The sequence below is a fragment of the Pinus tabuliformis genome, chromosome Q (assembly GCF_031772625.1).
Source record: "Pinus tabuliformis cultivar Carrire ecotype Pingquan chromosome Q, CPIR1, whole genome shotgun sequence".
Lineage (NCBI taxonomy): Eukaryota > Viridiplantae > Streptophyta > Pinopsida > Pinales > Pinaceae > Pinus > Pinus tabuliformis.
Window position 1 is genome coordinate 429,806,008 of NC_142296.1, and position 15,159 is coordinate 429,821,166.

The following is a 15,159-nucleotide window of genomic DNA, read 5'->3' on the forward strand; positions in this document are numbered from 1 at the left end:
GCTTTAGCAAGTCATGTCGAATTATTATGCAAATTCTCAATTAATGTATTTTGAAGAGGAGCAATTGATCTCAACTTTTAATGCGATGAGTTACAATGAAAAATAAAACCTATAAATAGTAAAACAAATTTGAACCCACTATTACTTTTAAATACAGATTTGTGAGAATTCTAATATTTCAAGCAATAATAATATATAAAGTATGCATCTTGAAGAAATTTATGACTTTTCAAAAGGAGAGATCTCTAGCTAGCATCCAAAAATTTGAAAGGCCCAAACCTAATAATATTCAAATTTAACTATGAATTTATAAAAGAGATATGAGCCATGATAATTGTCCATTTGATATTTCCATTTCCAACCACTAAATAAATCCATTATATAAAAATTGGGATCTATCATGAACATATTAACATTGACCAAACTACATGAAAGCTATCAAAAATAAAAAAATAAAACAACTAAAAGACCCTTATATCTAATTACTCTATCCCCGTAGGTTTTTATATGCCATACATATGGCCCATAGGTGAGCACATGAGTTTCAACCTTTGTGTTCAAGGTGCAAGGTATGGGATTGCATGATGCGAGTTAGGATAGAGAATAGTTTTTTCTAACTTGCCCAATGACCCATAGTCTCCTTAGTGAGTGCACAACTTGTATTTATCTTAGAGTCTATTGGTGTAAAAATATTAATTGCATAGAAATATATTTAAGGAGAGAATTTTAAAAGTTAACTAGCATAAAAATTCAAACATAAACATAATATTCATCTCCTTGGAAAACTCCAACTCCATAGAAAAACCTAACCTATAGAATTCCATTAATCTCTTAGCCAAAACTAAGCCAAACCACTCAACTCTAAGCCCATTAGAATCAAGTCTTCTAGGCTTTTCAAAGCTTCATTACATGTAATCCATGGGCACAAAACCATGAGAAACAAAAAACCATGGGTCCAAAACCACTACTATGACCCGATCACATTTTACTCTTTCCTTGAATCAAGTTTACCTAACAATAACTAGCATGCAATATGTGCTTATCTTGGAGTTTCATCTTGTGCCTAATTTCTTTTATTTTCTCTAGTCCAATTTGGAATTACTTATATTTGAGTTATAAATTTATATGTAATAGATATCTTTCTCTCTATCTTTTTTTCCATATTTGAGCTATAAATTTATATGTAATAGATATCTTTCTCTCTATCTTTTTTTCCAAGGAAAAAGGCGTAATTTTATTAATGAGAATAAAATTACATGTTGCATTTGCTTAAAACCAAGCATCACTAGGCCATTGGCCGATAATAAGACACTAAGTTTTCCTCCCTTTTTTCTTCTCAACCTTGCTGGTGACAAGAGCAAGTTGAGTCTCTTCAGGTCGATGATTGTCTTTATCAAAATTTGAATTGTTATGTGATTCCATGGGTGCTTGTGTGTGTACCCCCTGGGATTCTAATCCCTGATTGTCCTGAGTTCCCTTGGGTTTTTGCACTAACTCCTTTTTTCTGGTACTTGTGGTGTCTGGTTGGTCCCGGGATGTGGGGAATCCTCCTTAGTCGCGTCTTCCCCCATTCCTTGTTGGGATAGATGTAAGTTCCATCCTTTTGTATGCTCCCCATTCTTTTTCCTTCTGACGTTGTCTTTTTTGGCTTCCAGACATATATTTTGAAGATGCTCAGTTTGTCTGCAGATTCTACATCTGAAGGTTGTGTTTTCATAGTCAAGCGTCTGAGTCCAGTTCATCTGCTTGTGGAGCAGTTGAATATGGTCCAACAAGCCTTTGTTGAAGTCTACATCTACACGAATCCGGTCCAACAAGCCTTTGTTGAAGTCTACATCTACACGAATCCGGGCATGTGTGTAGATCCTTTCATCCATTCGTTGGCTATCCATCTTAAGGAATTTCCCAATGCTATTCCCAATATCTGAAAGTATGCATTCTGGAGATAACCATGGTGTTCGCATCAAAAGAAAGGAACCAAAGAGTGATGAAAAGCCCTGTCATTCCCCAGAACGATGGCCCCTCCTGCAATATACAATCTTTGGCCTCTAGAGAAGGGAGTTTTACTATAAAAAAATCCTTTAGAGCAAAGGTGTATTTCACAATTGAGGGACCAGTTGGTCAAAATCCAATGAAAGAGTTCCTCAAGTTTTGGCCCAAAACAATTAAATCAACAAACAATAGCTTGTGATTTGAAAGAGGCACATTGCTCATCTGCTGCGGAATCAATTATATTTAGTTTTGGGAAAGAGTTCATTAGCTCCACTATGTATGGGCTAGAGACAAAACCTTCATGTTGTTTCTTTGGTTTTTCTATTGTTGTTTTGTTCCCTTGTAGAATATTTTTAAACGAGGGGCCTTCATTTATTTGGTTCTTATTGACTTTTGAGCATTTCGATATATAGCTCCCGAAACCTTTCCCTGCATTGAAGGTTTTTTGATAAACCCTGCCCCTCCCCCCTTGATCTCAGGTTGAGGACAATGGTGGATGCCGATTGTATGTAGTAGTCCCGTAGAGACATGCAATCCTGTAAAGCTCTGCCTCCATAAATCAAATTCTGCACATATGTTGTATATCCAGCTTTCTGCATAATGATTGCTTCAGGGAAAGAACACTATCTCCTTGACTAACCCAGCTCAATAGGGAAAGCCCCTCCAGATATTTTATAAAGATTTGAAAGTTGGAATGGTTTACCTGGAACCTGGTGCCTTCCTCCCGCTTGTTGCCCCAAGGGCGACGACAGGGAAGGGCACAAGCCACCGAGGGCCGGTCTGAGCAGGTGATGGCATACGAGAAATTCAGAGCCCACGCCCCAACTGCCAAACTCAACGAGCGGGTCAGTTGCTTCAAGGGAAACCTGCAAAAGAACAGTTCCGAGAAGAGACAAAGCATCACCTCCTCTGTATTTCCGGGGTCCAAAACTACCAGGAGGAGGAAAGATCCATCGCCCGTGACGTCAAGTGACCAGAGCAGGCAGAGTGTCCGACCTGCGTCCACCCCCGAGCCAGAAATTCCGCCGGGAAATCCCAGCACTACCCCCTGCGACATACCTTGGGTAGACAGAAGCCCATGCCCAAAACCTGGGTCACCACCAGACGCATACCCTGCTTGACCCACTTCCTGAGCGCGAAGCAAACTGTGGAGGGAAGCCCGCTTCAGCCGTCGAGACTCCAAAACCGTCTGTATCAACAAAACACAAGGCGCCCATAGCATTCCAGTCGGCCTGTGAGGACAGACCACCGAGAGCCCATGAGATAAAAATAAACCAATTAGACCAGGCGTGGACGATGAAGTCGTATGGTATAAACCCCTCCATCGCCTCCATGAATCATGGCCACCATGACCGCCCTTCAAGCCATCTAAAGGATAGAGCAAGGCGGCCACACCCAGAAACGCATTCTTGCGCAGTAAAAACCCTAGCTCCATATTTTCCCAGCGCATATGAATCATCTCTTTCTCTCTATCAGGCATTATTACATACATGGACATCTCTTTCATTCTCATCCACACACAAAAACATAAATACATATGCACAAAAACAAATACGGGTAAACTTTTATCTCACTTGTCAAATTAACGGTTTTAGAAATTAAGTGCACATCGATAATGACTTGTAGATTTTAAAATTGTCAATATTTGACAGTTAGAAAGACAAAATTTAACCTATGTTTATAACCTATAATTAGTTATTTATAATATATCATTATTTAAAATAAATCTAAAAATTCCTATGATACAAAATTTGAATGCCTAGCATTCCAAAATCATTACATAAATACCAATTTTTTTTTTATCTGAACTTTGAGCAAGTACAGTTTTAATTATTATTCACTGAAATATACAAGAGAAAAAAAAAAATCATTTTCTTCCCACATTATTGCCATTTAATAATTTTGCTCCACTGATTTGAATTTCTTAAAACGTGGTTGAACATCATTGTTAATATTAATAAATTGTAATATAAATATTGCAATGTAAAATGATTTAATTAATAATTTTAAAATTCAATAAAAAACAAATTTATATATTTACAATCTTTAAAATTATATAAAAATTCATGTATTTAACAAGAAGGTGACTAGTTTTAATCATAACATAATTATTCAACAAAAGAAAGTCACTATTTTAACCATAGTAAACTAAAGTTTAATCTAATCAAAACAACCATTTCCCCTAGTCACTCTATTTTTGGCCAATTTGCTACAATAAACTAAAATGAAAGATGTGCTAACAAACAGAATGATCTTTTTTGTTACTATGACATTCATTCGATAGCTAGTCCCTACTCTGACCAAATGCTTTGTTCTCGTAATATTGATTTCATGTTACTAATCTTCTCAAGTACTATTCCAAAACAACCATGAAGCATGGCAGCTCAAGTTAGGTTTTTAAATTCTTTCCATCAATTTTCTATCAGACATAAGTAGTCCTGCAAAATGTGTTTTGAGTTCGATAGTTGGAAGAGTAACAGTGATTACCTAGCATTATTCCACTAAGAATCACTTACAAATAACAAGCAAAGATGGGCCCATCAATAAAACTGATCTCATTTAGTTGCCCAGCTCTAGATTGAATGGACTTTAGATGCTTTCACCAAAAACTTAGCAAACACCCCTAAACTGAACAGCAGAAAATTTCAATTCAATAGGCATAAACAAAAAGAGAACCTCCCAGAGATAGAAGATGCCAAAGAAAATACTTAAATATTTTCAAAGACCAAAAATTCGGAGGCAAAATTTTTGAGTTCAGGCTGACAGTAACAATTTGTAATTTTGTTGTATGTCTTAAGTTTTAACCTGGCACATGCATTTGATAGCTGCTGACAGGTAGCCTGGATGGCTCCATTGTTGGCATATACTTACATTGACACATTATAATCATACTTAAGTTCTTCCCCAAGTTCTATGTCGCGGCATGCATACATACCCATCCGATAAATTCTATTATCTAAAGTCTCTGTGTAAACCCTGTAAATTAATAAATTTCCTGCACAACTGCCAATATCATAACACATTAGTCCAATTATATGCATGTAACATTCATTCATATTATGTACAATTGCTTGTTGAATATTTTCACATTGATATGATGCACATAGTGATTGATACTCGTTATGTCCATTTGCTTATTTCAAGCACTTTTCTGACTTTCTCTGCCTTTTCCCATCCATTTCATTTGTTTTTTGGGTACAGCAGTTCATTGTTTTCTCTACTTCAGTCTGCTATAAACATTCATATCAAAAAACATGTGGCCACAAACCTGTGGTTGAAAAAGCGTGCCAAATTTGACATTCTAAAAATGTCGATAACCAGTTGATCCTCTTCAGCAACACTTGGATGATCCATACTGAAAAGATATCTAGAACATGTAAAAAAAATTCAATAAGAAGAATCCCTCAGTTGGAATGAACACAGGTATACATGTTATGTTGGAAATGAAATAAAATCCAAAACTAAAATCCTTGTGAGAGTTGAAATCACCTGAGGCTGTATTCATCACACATTTGAGCACGTTCCAGGGCTTCATTCTGAGAGAGCACCTCTCCAACATATTCAATTACAAACTTTCCCCTGCTCCAAATAGGGTTGTCCACGAACAGATGTGATTAAACAGAAATCCCTATTTCAAGTTTGAGAACTCAAAAACATCTTTAACAAAGAACACATTCTGTCAACAAGAACAAGAGCTCTAATTTTCTCTCATAAGAAATTGTTATATTCGTGTTTCTAATTGTGACATGTCAAAACCTTTTATTTCTTGCAGTAACCAGATGAATTACTTGACATCGACATTCTGAATAAATGTGTCCAAATAAGAATGAGTTATTTCTTGCAGTAACCAGATGAATTACTTGACATCGACATTTAAAGCAAACCTTGGGATTTGTTCAAGAGATCGTACACTCCATCCCTCTTTTGTTTTAAAAACTTCCAAGGCAAACTTGAGGCCGTTCTGAAGTTCTCGGTTCAAACACTTTGATCCACACGGGCACTTGGTATTGCATTCCACTACATCCCGTGAATAATGCCCAAGCTGTAAAACACAAAGAGATTTAGAGTTCCAACTTGAACCATGAAGGTAAATATGATATTTTTCTCTGTTTTTTCTTTATTCTCTTCCCTCAGGATACTCTTACTTTCAAAGTAAACAAGACTTACTGATAAATTACATCATGTAAGCTATCCAGGCCTTGTTAGCCAACCAAGGAACATATTTATTGTTTAGATCAGAATCTGGTTAATTCAACAGCCTAAATCAAGAATATTGGTGATTCTGCAATCCAGAATAATTCTTACACCACTGATATGATATGTTAGCATTGATTTTGAAAATGAGAAAGTAACCAACACTTATATTCAAATAACCGTATTTCAGAATAGAATAGCTGATGTTCCATGAAAAATAACATGGAAATTCAACCTCAAAGCAGCGCAACTTGATTTTGTGTCTCTTTTTCATGACCAGCAAAGTGGAAAATGGTAGAGCATTGCACTCCAGCAGCTCCATGGAAAATTTTAAGGAGGCACAATTATCTTTCAAGAGCAGAAACTTAGGCCAAAGTTGTAATTCTCAAATTACCAGTGATCAATATTTTACAAGAATTTGTTATATTTTCTAAATTCTAAAGGATTTCACATTTTTTTAATCATTGACAATTTTTCACGCAAGAGAATTTTATCTAACAGAAAGTTGGGAAATATTATTTTTTAATCGGCTAATTTTTTTGGGAAAAAGTTGGAAAACAACGCCACATGATGAATATTAGCCCCTGCATTCCCTGGTTGTTGCTAATAACCAGTTGGTGCATAGGGTCATATTAATATTACTTATTATATATTATTATTAAAACAAATTTCAATTGATGATTACTTTATGGTTAATTACCATATATGGTTATATTATGCTATAATAATAACACAAACAATATTCATATGGTTTGTTACATACTCAACTATATAGTATTATCATGTTCTAATGATAATATAATACAAGAACAAATGAGAAATACATGACAAATGGTGCTCCATGAAGGTAAGTGAGGATACGCTACACAATATTAGAGTCTAAGCCATCTGATTCCTGTTCGTTTTCTAGTTCGATAGCTTTCAACTTTGAAAAAAATTGACAGTTAAAATTTTGGGGATAAAGTTTGGTATGAAGTTTGACATAATAGAAAATTTGAGAATATATATATGTATATATATTCTCAGAAATAATAAATGACAAAAAGAAATAAGGATTTAAATTATTTTTTAATATTCATATGTTTCATTATATATTTTATTGATATATTATAGTTCAACTATAAATATTTATAAATATATAAATTTATATACAAGTGTGATATAAATAAAAATTCAACATATCAAAATAATGAAGATAAAGTTAAAAAAAGAAATAAATAGAAATGAAAAATATTATTAAAAAAATGTAATTCGTGCTCTATGTATATTAACAATAAAAATAATTTATAAGTTGTTGCAGCTCATATGTATTCCCGTTGTTGCTGGCGTATGAAGACCCTTAATTTACCACTGTTCTATGTGGTTTCAATTACTTTAGTCCAATTCAATTATTCAATTAACAATCTTTCAACAATAATTAATATTTCCAGAATCAATTGAAGATAGAACAATAAATGCAATGACAAAAGGAGACAATCAACACATCAACAAGAGACACCGATTTGGTCAAAGACCAGGGAAAAACCCCACAAGGGGAAAAACCCTTTGAAATTCTTCTATTAGATTGTCATAAAATGTTCAGCAGAGAGTACAATGAGCCAAAACTATCCAGCAAAATCAACCAAACAATATCCAAAATATGAGCCCATCAATAATACTGATTAGAATAACATTCAAGCCTGCATTCCACTGTTCAGATCTGCGGTCAACTGGCACCAGAAATCCCAAGTCTCAAGCCGCACGAAGCAAGTGTTCATGTGTGTCGCTGAAGTGTTCTGGCCACACGAATAAGCTTGTATGATTGTGGCTATAGCCGAAAAATTCCTGTGACAACCTTGCGGCTACAAACCAAAACCCTAATCCACACGTGCTTCTAAACTTGCAATTTCAGACCTGTGTGAACTAATATTTGAGAACCAAATTCAAACTTGTGCAAGGAAACCCAAAGAAGAGAGAAGAATAAAATTCTTGATGATTATTGTCCAAATGAGGGTTACTTGACTTGTATTTATAGACGTTGGAGGAGGGACAATTTGTCCTCTAGCTGACCCGAACAAATTTCATATTGTGGGCTTCATACCAGAAATACAATTTCCCTTGTCTGAATCTAGTGCTTCAAAGGTCAAAATTGGTCCTCTCGAAAAGAGGAATCTAGTCCAATGATTGGAATTTATCACTGAGCTTCCAAATTAACGAAGACGACTCTCTACATCCTGCAAAGCTAACAAAACCCGTCTCAATCTTCTCCCCCTCATAGTCACATTTTGATATTGAGAGACAATATCCCCATTAGTGCAAGCCATCCTGTAAACTTTTAAAGCGGGCAGGTTTTAGGGTTTTCATAGTTTTTTAAATATTTTATTATGAACTTTCTCGAATTTCCTACAATTCCAGACAAACTCAAACAAATTTTAGATGAATTTTGTGAAATTGTTTGTGTTCATGTTCAACTTGAGGTTCAGGTTAAAGTTCAGTAAACCCCATTGAAAAAATTTGGCTGGCAATGAAATTTGACAAACTTCAAATTTAATTTATTTTGTTCACCGAACCTGGCAACTTAGATTAGAGTTAGAAGTATAAGAAAAGGAGGGAAAGTATATATTCCTATAATCATCAATCACTGTGAAGGAATCTATGCAAAGCCTAAGAATGCCTTTTATTGAGTCCAACAACTATGAGATCCCAGCTAGAAGAACCTGGAAAGAGAACAAGAGCAATTTGATGGAATTCCCCTAACATCCAAGGCCAAGAGAAAGAAATCAGCGATGGAGTGTTTGGCCACTACAACAACATTGAGAGAAGCACTATGTAGGGAGGGCATGACCTTGTATCCATGCAAAGCTGATGCATCTACTAAATCTGAGATGGAATGCATTAGGGGGATTTTAAGGCTAAAAATGGGCCTCAAAACAAAAAATGTATTAACAAAAAAAACTTTAAAAGAACCAATAACATCCAAGATGATGATTTCATATCTAGGGGTGAATATTTTTGGAGGGAGTTATTTTAGAGCTTGGTATGCCAAACTAGACCACTACCTTCAACAGTAAGGGTTCAAGAGAGGAATTGCAGGAAGCAACTTATACATCAAATGGACAAAAACAACCTGTTGATCACGCTTGTGTATGTGGATGATCTAATTTTCAGTAGTAACAATGATGAAATGAGTCATAGATTTTCCCAATAAATGTCAAAATAATTTGAAATTTCAATGATTGGTGAATTATCCTTCTTCTTTGGACATCAAATAACTCAAACTAGTGTTGGAAATTTCATTACACAAACAAAATACCTTAAGGAAATGCTTAAACATTTTGGAATGGAAGAATGTGCTATTGTAAGTACACCTATGACTACAGGTTGTAAGCTAAGTAAGGATGATGAATCTCCTAAGGTAGATGCCACTCTCTATAGATCAATGATTGGAAGTCTCTTATACCTAACAATTTCAAGGCCAGACATTATGCACGCAGTTGGAATGGTGACAAAATTTCAGTTAGCTCCCAAGGAATCTCACATGCAAGCTATAAAAAGGATATTCATATATCTATAAGGCACCTTTGATTTTGGATTTTGGTATCCTAAGAGCACAAATCTTACTTTGACAACATACACTGATGTTGATTGGGCAGGAAGCATTGATGATTGAAAGAGCACCAGTGGAAATGCATTTTTCTTAGGTGATTGTCTTGTATCACAATTAAGCAAGAAATAATCGTCTATAACTCTCTCCACAACCGAAGCTGAATATATAGCAATTGTTGATTTCTCTAGCACAATATTTCTGAAAATTGATAATTACTTCTAATGATGGTGATCTTCTTTTAATTTTTCTAGTATATTATTAAGCAATTATATTTCAAAAATTCAACCATAAAATAGTAGGAAAATAGAGATCACAATGCATAAAGAGAGCACAAGACTTACCTTGGGGAACCCACTTGGTCAAGAAACCCAACAACCTTTTCAATAGAGAAATTCTTCCTAGACTTCTAGTCAACAACTAGGTCAAACTGACCTTCCACAAATCTATGGGCAAACCTATGCAAATTCTTTGATTGCAATTACTGGATATTGTCCTCCTAATTGTGAGAAGTTTAATTGTTTACGGTAATTAACGAATAATTCACAATTGCAATCTTCACCATAAATATGTCATGTAAAATAAAAATCAAGAACTGAGAAATAGATGCACACAATAAAAAAATCGACATCAATAATTTTGGACTTACATCCCCGGAAAAATCTCGAAGGGAAAATTGGTGCAGCAGATGAGGGTTTATTTTATTGTTATGCAGCAAAAATGGAGAGTACAACAAATAATTCACAATTGCAATCTTCACCATAAAAATGTTGTGTAAAATAAAAATTAGGAATTGAGAAATAGATGCACACACAATAAAAAAATCGACACCAATAATTTTGGATTAACGTCCCCGGAAAAACCTCGAAGGGAAAATCGGTGCAACAGATGAGGGTTATTTTATTGTTATGCAACAAAAATGGAGAGTACAATATCTGGATGCCTCACTGGTAATCCTCAGGAAAATAATTTGGCCAAAAATAATTAGGAGAAAAATTCTCCCTCTGCAAAATAACTCGGCCTCCCTCTGGCTTGCTCGCGCTGCTGGCCAACACAAGTCATGCGACCCCTAAATCAGCCTTAGTCTGAGGCATCTAGCCTCCTTTTTCCTATGGAAAAATTCACCCTGCCTTCTGGATAAACTTTCCGGGCTCCAACAACTGAAACAAACCCTTCCCGACAAATTGCTCTATTGCACTGGCTAACTCGCACTGCTTGGACAACTTTCTCTGCATATGATTTCGACCTCCATTCTCCTACCTCTCCGGCGTTGGAAATTTGCTGGGAAAATTCTCTAGAAATCTCCTCTGTTTCTCCCTCAATCACTAATGCTCTCCTTCTGGCTTAAACTCTCTTCCTTGCTAAATCACGACAACTAGATAGCTCGACTTGCCAAGAAAAACTCGTTCCCCTTCTGATCTCACAACTGTGTCTATCTCCATCCCATTGGCTTGTTCTTATAATCTCTCCCTGGAGCTTCAACAACCATGATTAGATCTTCATCAATGACTAATATCATCTTAGACTCAATCCATGTGAGTCTTTAGAGCATTCTCGATCTTCCTTAATTAATTCCCATTAATTAACTGGTTTTCCTAAGTTAGACTTAGGAAAAATTTAAATGATGGCTAATTAACTTAATTAAAGTGTTTTGCAAGCTTATCGCATGAAACCTTTTTTGGGTTTTGGAGATCTCATGTTGCTTAGCCTATTAGAAACAAATCAAGACTAGAACACTTGTCTGATGCTACCAAAACAACAAAACCTGAAATTCTCTTTTAACGAGGAAGGTGTTTTCTTTCCACTCCAACATCTCTCTCTAAAATTGGACCAAACTGCTAGTGTCTGACATCTGCAACCTGTCACTATCCACCATGCTACTGCGCATACTCTGATTCATATGTTAACCCTGTAGTTGAACCACTCTGCATCTGCACTACTTCACTGTGCCACCTTGCACTATTGCCAACACTGCATGCGCTACATATGATCTCATGTTGTTGCAACTACTGCAACTAAGAACTGATTCATTGTCCCTGCTACTGCAAGGGGTTCTCCACTACGCCCATTTGTTCTCTGAATAAACGAACATAGCTCTCCTTAAAGCTTTCGTCAGCATATCTGCAACTTGTTGTTCTATGGGAACATGTAGTAGCTGGACTGCTCCACGCTGCATTAAATCTCTAGTGGTATCATATGTCTATATGTTTCAACTTATCATGAAACACGGATTTTCAAAGAGCTTGATGCAACTTTGATTATCACAGTAGATATTGATTTGCCTCCATCCTCTGACTGAACAAACTCACTAGCAACTTCCGAAACCATATAACTTCACATGTGGCCATGCTAGCTACCATGTACTCTGCCTTTACAGAGCTCAGTGCCATAGACTTCTACTTCTTGTTGCACCAAGATATGACCCTTGATCCAACGTTGAAGCAACACGTTGATGTGCTCTTCCGATCTACTAAATTGCCTACCAAATCTACATCCATGAAACCACATAACCTAAGACCATCACCTTGAGAATACCCCAACCCATACTCAACCATGTCGTGCAAATACCTCAGGATGTGTTGTCCAATGCACTCTCTTAGGTCCCACCATGAACTAACTGTTAGTGTTGACCGAGACACAGATATCTGGCCTGGTGTTGACCAGACACATGAGCGAACAAATGAGCTATCTATAAAAGGTTGGGTCCACGTCCTCGTCCTTTGATGCATCTACTCTCCTCCAGTTCGTAATCATAGGCTTGGACATAGGCCTATAGTCCCGCATCTCGAATCTCTTCAGAATCTCTATAGTATATCTCCCTTGCCCTAGGAAGATCTCCCCGTCCTTTTGCCATGCTTCTAGGTGTAGGAAGTAATGCACCAGTCCAAAATCCTTCATGTCAAACTCTGCTGCTAGGTTCCTCTTGCAGTCTTCTATGAACTTTGATGACTTTGTCAGAAAGAGGTCATCCACATACAACACTAGGACGAGTGGATCACCCTCTACCATCATATACTAAAGGTTGGGATCTACATCACTCTTGATGAATCCCATCATCTACAAGTAGCTTCCAATCCGACCATACCATGCCCTAGGATCCTGTTTGTGCCCATATAGTGCTCTCTTTAGTCTACACACATGAGTGCCCCTCTCATGTGTCCTAAAGCCCTCAGACTATTAGATGTATACCTCCTCATCTATCACTACGTTCTAGAATGTTGTCTTGACGTCCATCTAGTGAATCTGCCATCCCATTTGCGCTGCTAGAGATATGACAGGCTGGATGGAAGTGTATTTGGAAACTGGGACAAAGGTCTTCTCATAATCTATGCCTTCCTTCTTTGCGTTCCCCTTTGCCACAAACCTAGCCTTGCACTTCTCCACTTTGCCATCTGCGACATATTGAATCTTGTAGATCCACCAAGAGCCTACAACTGACTTATGCATAGGTCTCAGCACTACCTCCCAAACATCTTTTGTCATGATGGAGCTATACTCTTCCACCATGGCATCTACCCACACCTAATGCTATGCTGCCTCCTGCTGGCTAGAAGGTTCTACACCCTGTGCCACGAATCCTTGGTACCTATCTAGCTGTCTGTGTTGTCTCTTGTTCATCCTAGGAGCTCCTATCAACTCCTCTACGTCCCTCAACGTCTGACGAACTTCTCTACTGGTATGTCCACTAGTGGTGGGAGGATCGACTAGCTCCTCATCCTGCCTCTATTGCTATGTCTGTTGTGAACTTACAGGATCTCTTGCACCCGAGGTCATGCTAATGTTAGTGACTATACTAGATCCGTGTGATTGTCCATGTGACTGCCCCTGCTACTGAACCAATGGAGCTTTTGCTGGCTCATTCTGATCATCTACTGCAACTCGCAAGATCTCTTGAAAGCTTTGTCCTCCATGAACTTTACGTCCCATCTCATGATAATCTTCCTACTACTATGAATGCATATCCTGTATGCCTTCGAGGTTTTGCTATACCCAACAAAGGACCCCTTCTCTGTAGTCTGCTCCAACTTAGTGTGTTTTTCATCTGGGACATGGCAGTAAGCTATGCTACCAAAGATCCTAAAGCGACTTACTTTTGGTTTCTTCCCTGAGAAGACTTCTTCTAGTGTTATCTTTCCCAATACCCTATGAGGAACTTTGTTCTGTATATACACAATTGTGTTACATGCCTCTACCCATAGAAACTTGGGTAAGTCTTGGTCATATACCTCTACAGTCCCAACTATAGACTTGTTCTAACGCTCCACTACCCTATTCTATTGTGGATTGTATGGAGTTGTCCACTCCCTCCTGATGCCCTCCTTCGCACAAAAGTCCGTGAAGTTACTATCATTGTACTCTCCTTTGTTATCTGAGTGAAGCACCTTGATCTTCTTTCCTATTGCATTCTCTACTAGAACTTAAAACTCCCTGAAGCGACTAAAGACTTTATCTTCGGTCTTCAAGAAATAGATCCAGGGTTTCCTAGAATGGTCATCGATGAAGATAACCAAGTACTCGTCGTGAAAATTTCTAAACTGAAATTCTACTGTAGCAACTGATTTATTTCACCTACTTATTATTCACCATAAGTTATTTACGAAATCCCTTCAACAAATATTAAAATAAATTCTACTACAGTTACCACACAATTACCTAGAGACAAAATACATGCACAAGAACCAATCACATCAACACAGTTATTTTTGGACAATTGTCCCGGAAAAACCCAATGCGGAAAAATCGGTGCAGCGGATGAGGGCTTTATTAATCTTCAACAACAATCAATGTTGCACAAAGCGGGGACGAAGCGGGGACACGGAAGCGTCATTTTCCAAAAATCTAGGAAGCAAAGCGTTTGCGGAAGCATCTGCTATATATATATATATATATATATATATATATATATATATATATATATTTTCATTTATACTCAAAACAAACATCCCAAATACCAAATTAGTTGTAGAAGACATGAAAACATGCATATTTTTGCATAAATCAAGATAGATATAACATCCATTGTACATTAATGATTAATTATTCGAGCATCAACCATTTAGATGCATCAACCATCTAAAATCTAGATTCTTCTCCTCTTGTCTAGCCTTTGCCTCTACCTCGATTGTCTAGGGATATTAGTCAACATTGCCCAATTTTGATCAAACTACCTAATTCAAGACTTAAAATATGGTAGAAAAAGCTTAACATGCTTGATCGATGATTTTGACTTGATTGAAAGGAAATTTTTTGCTAAGGGTGTGCCCCGTGACAAAGGAGTTCAACAATTAACACCACCAACACTAGGGTACATATAAGGCTTGGTGCTCTTGATTAAATGCTAATCGCTACCTTCATACTTGATATAATCTAATGAAATGCCACAATCCCAT

At 36.9% G+C, this 15,159-nt stretch overlaps 1 protein-coding gene across 2 annotated transcripts in view; it reads right to left on the reverse strand.

Annotated features, from left to right (window-relative positions):
- Nucleotides 1–4,436: 4,436 nt before the first annotated feature.
- LOC149220060 (uncharacterized) overlaps nt 4,437–15,159 on the reverse strand; it is a 290,383-nt gene continuing 279,660 nt past the window's right edge. For both annotated transcript variants that reach the window (XM_089384625.1, XM_089384624.1), the window contains exons 12-15: nt 5,877–6,034; nt 5,482–5,571; nt 5,261–5,359; nt 4,437–4,995 (exon numbers count right to left, since the gene is read on the reverse strand). In XM_089384625.1, the coding sequence (XP_089240751.1) occupies nt 4,860–4,995; nt 5,261–5,359; nt 5,482–5,571; nt 5,877–6,034 (483 nt within the window). In that variant the 3' untranslated portion in view covers nt 4,437–4,859. The remainder of the gene's footprint in view (nt 4,996–5,260; nt 5,360–5,481; nt 5,572–5,876; nt 6,035–15,159) is intronic.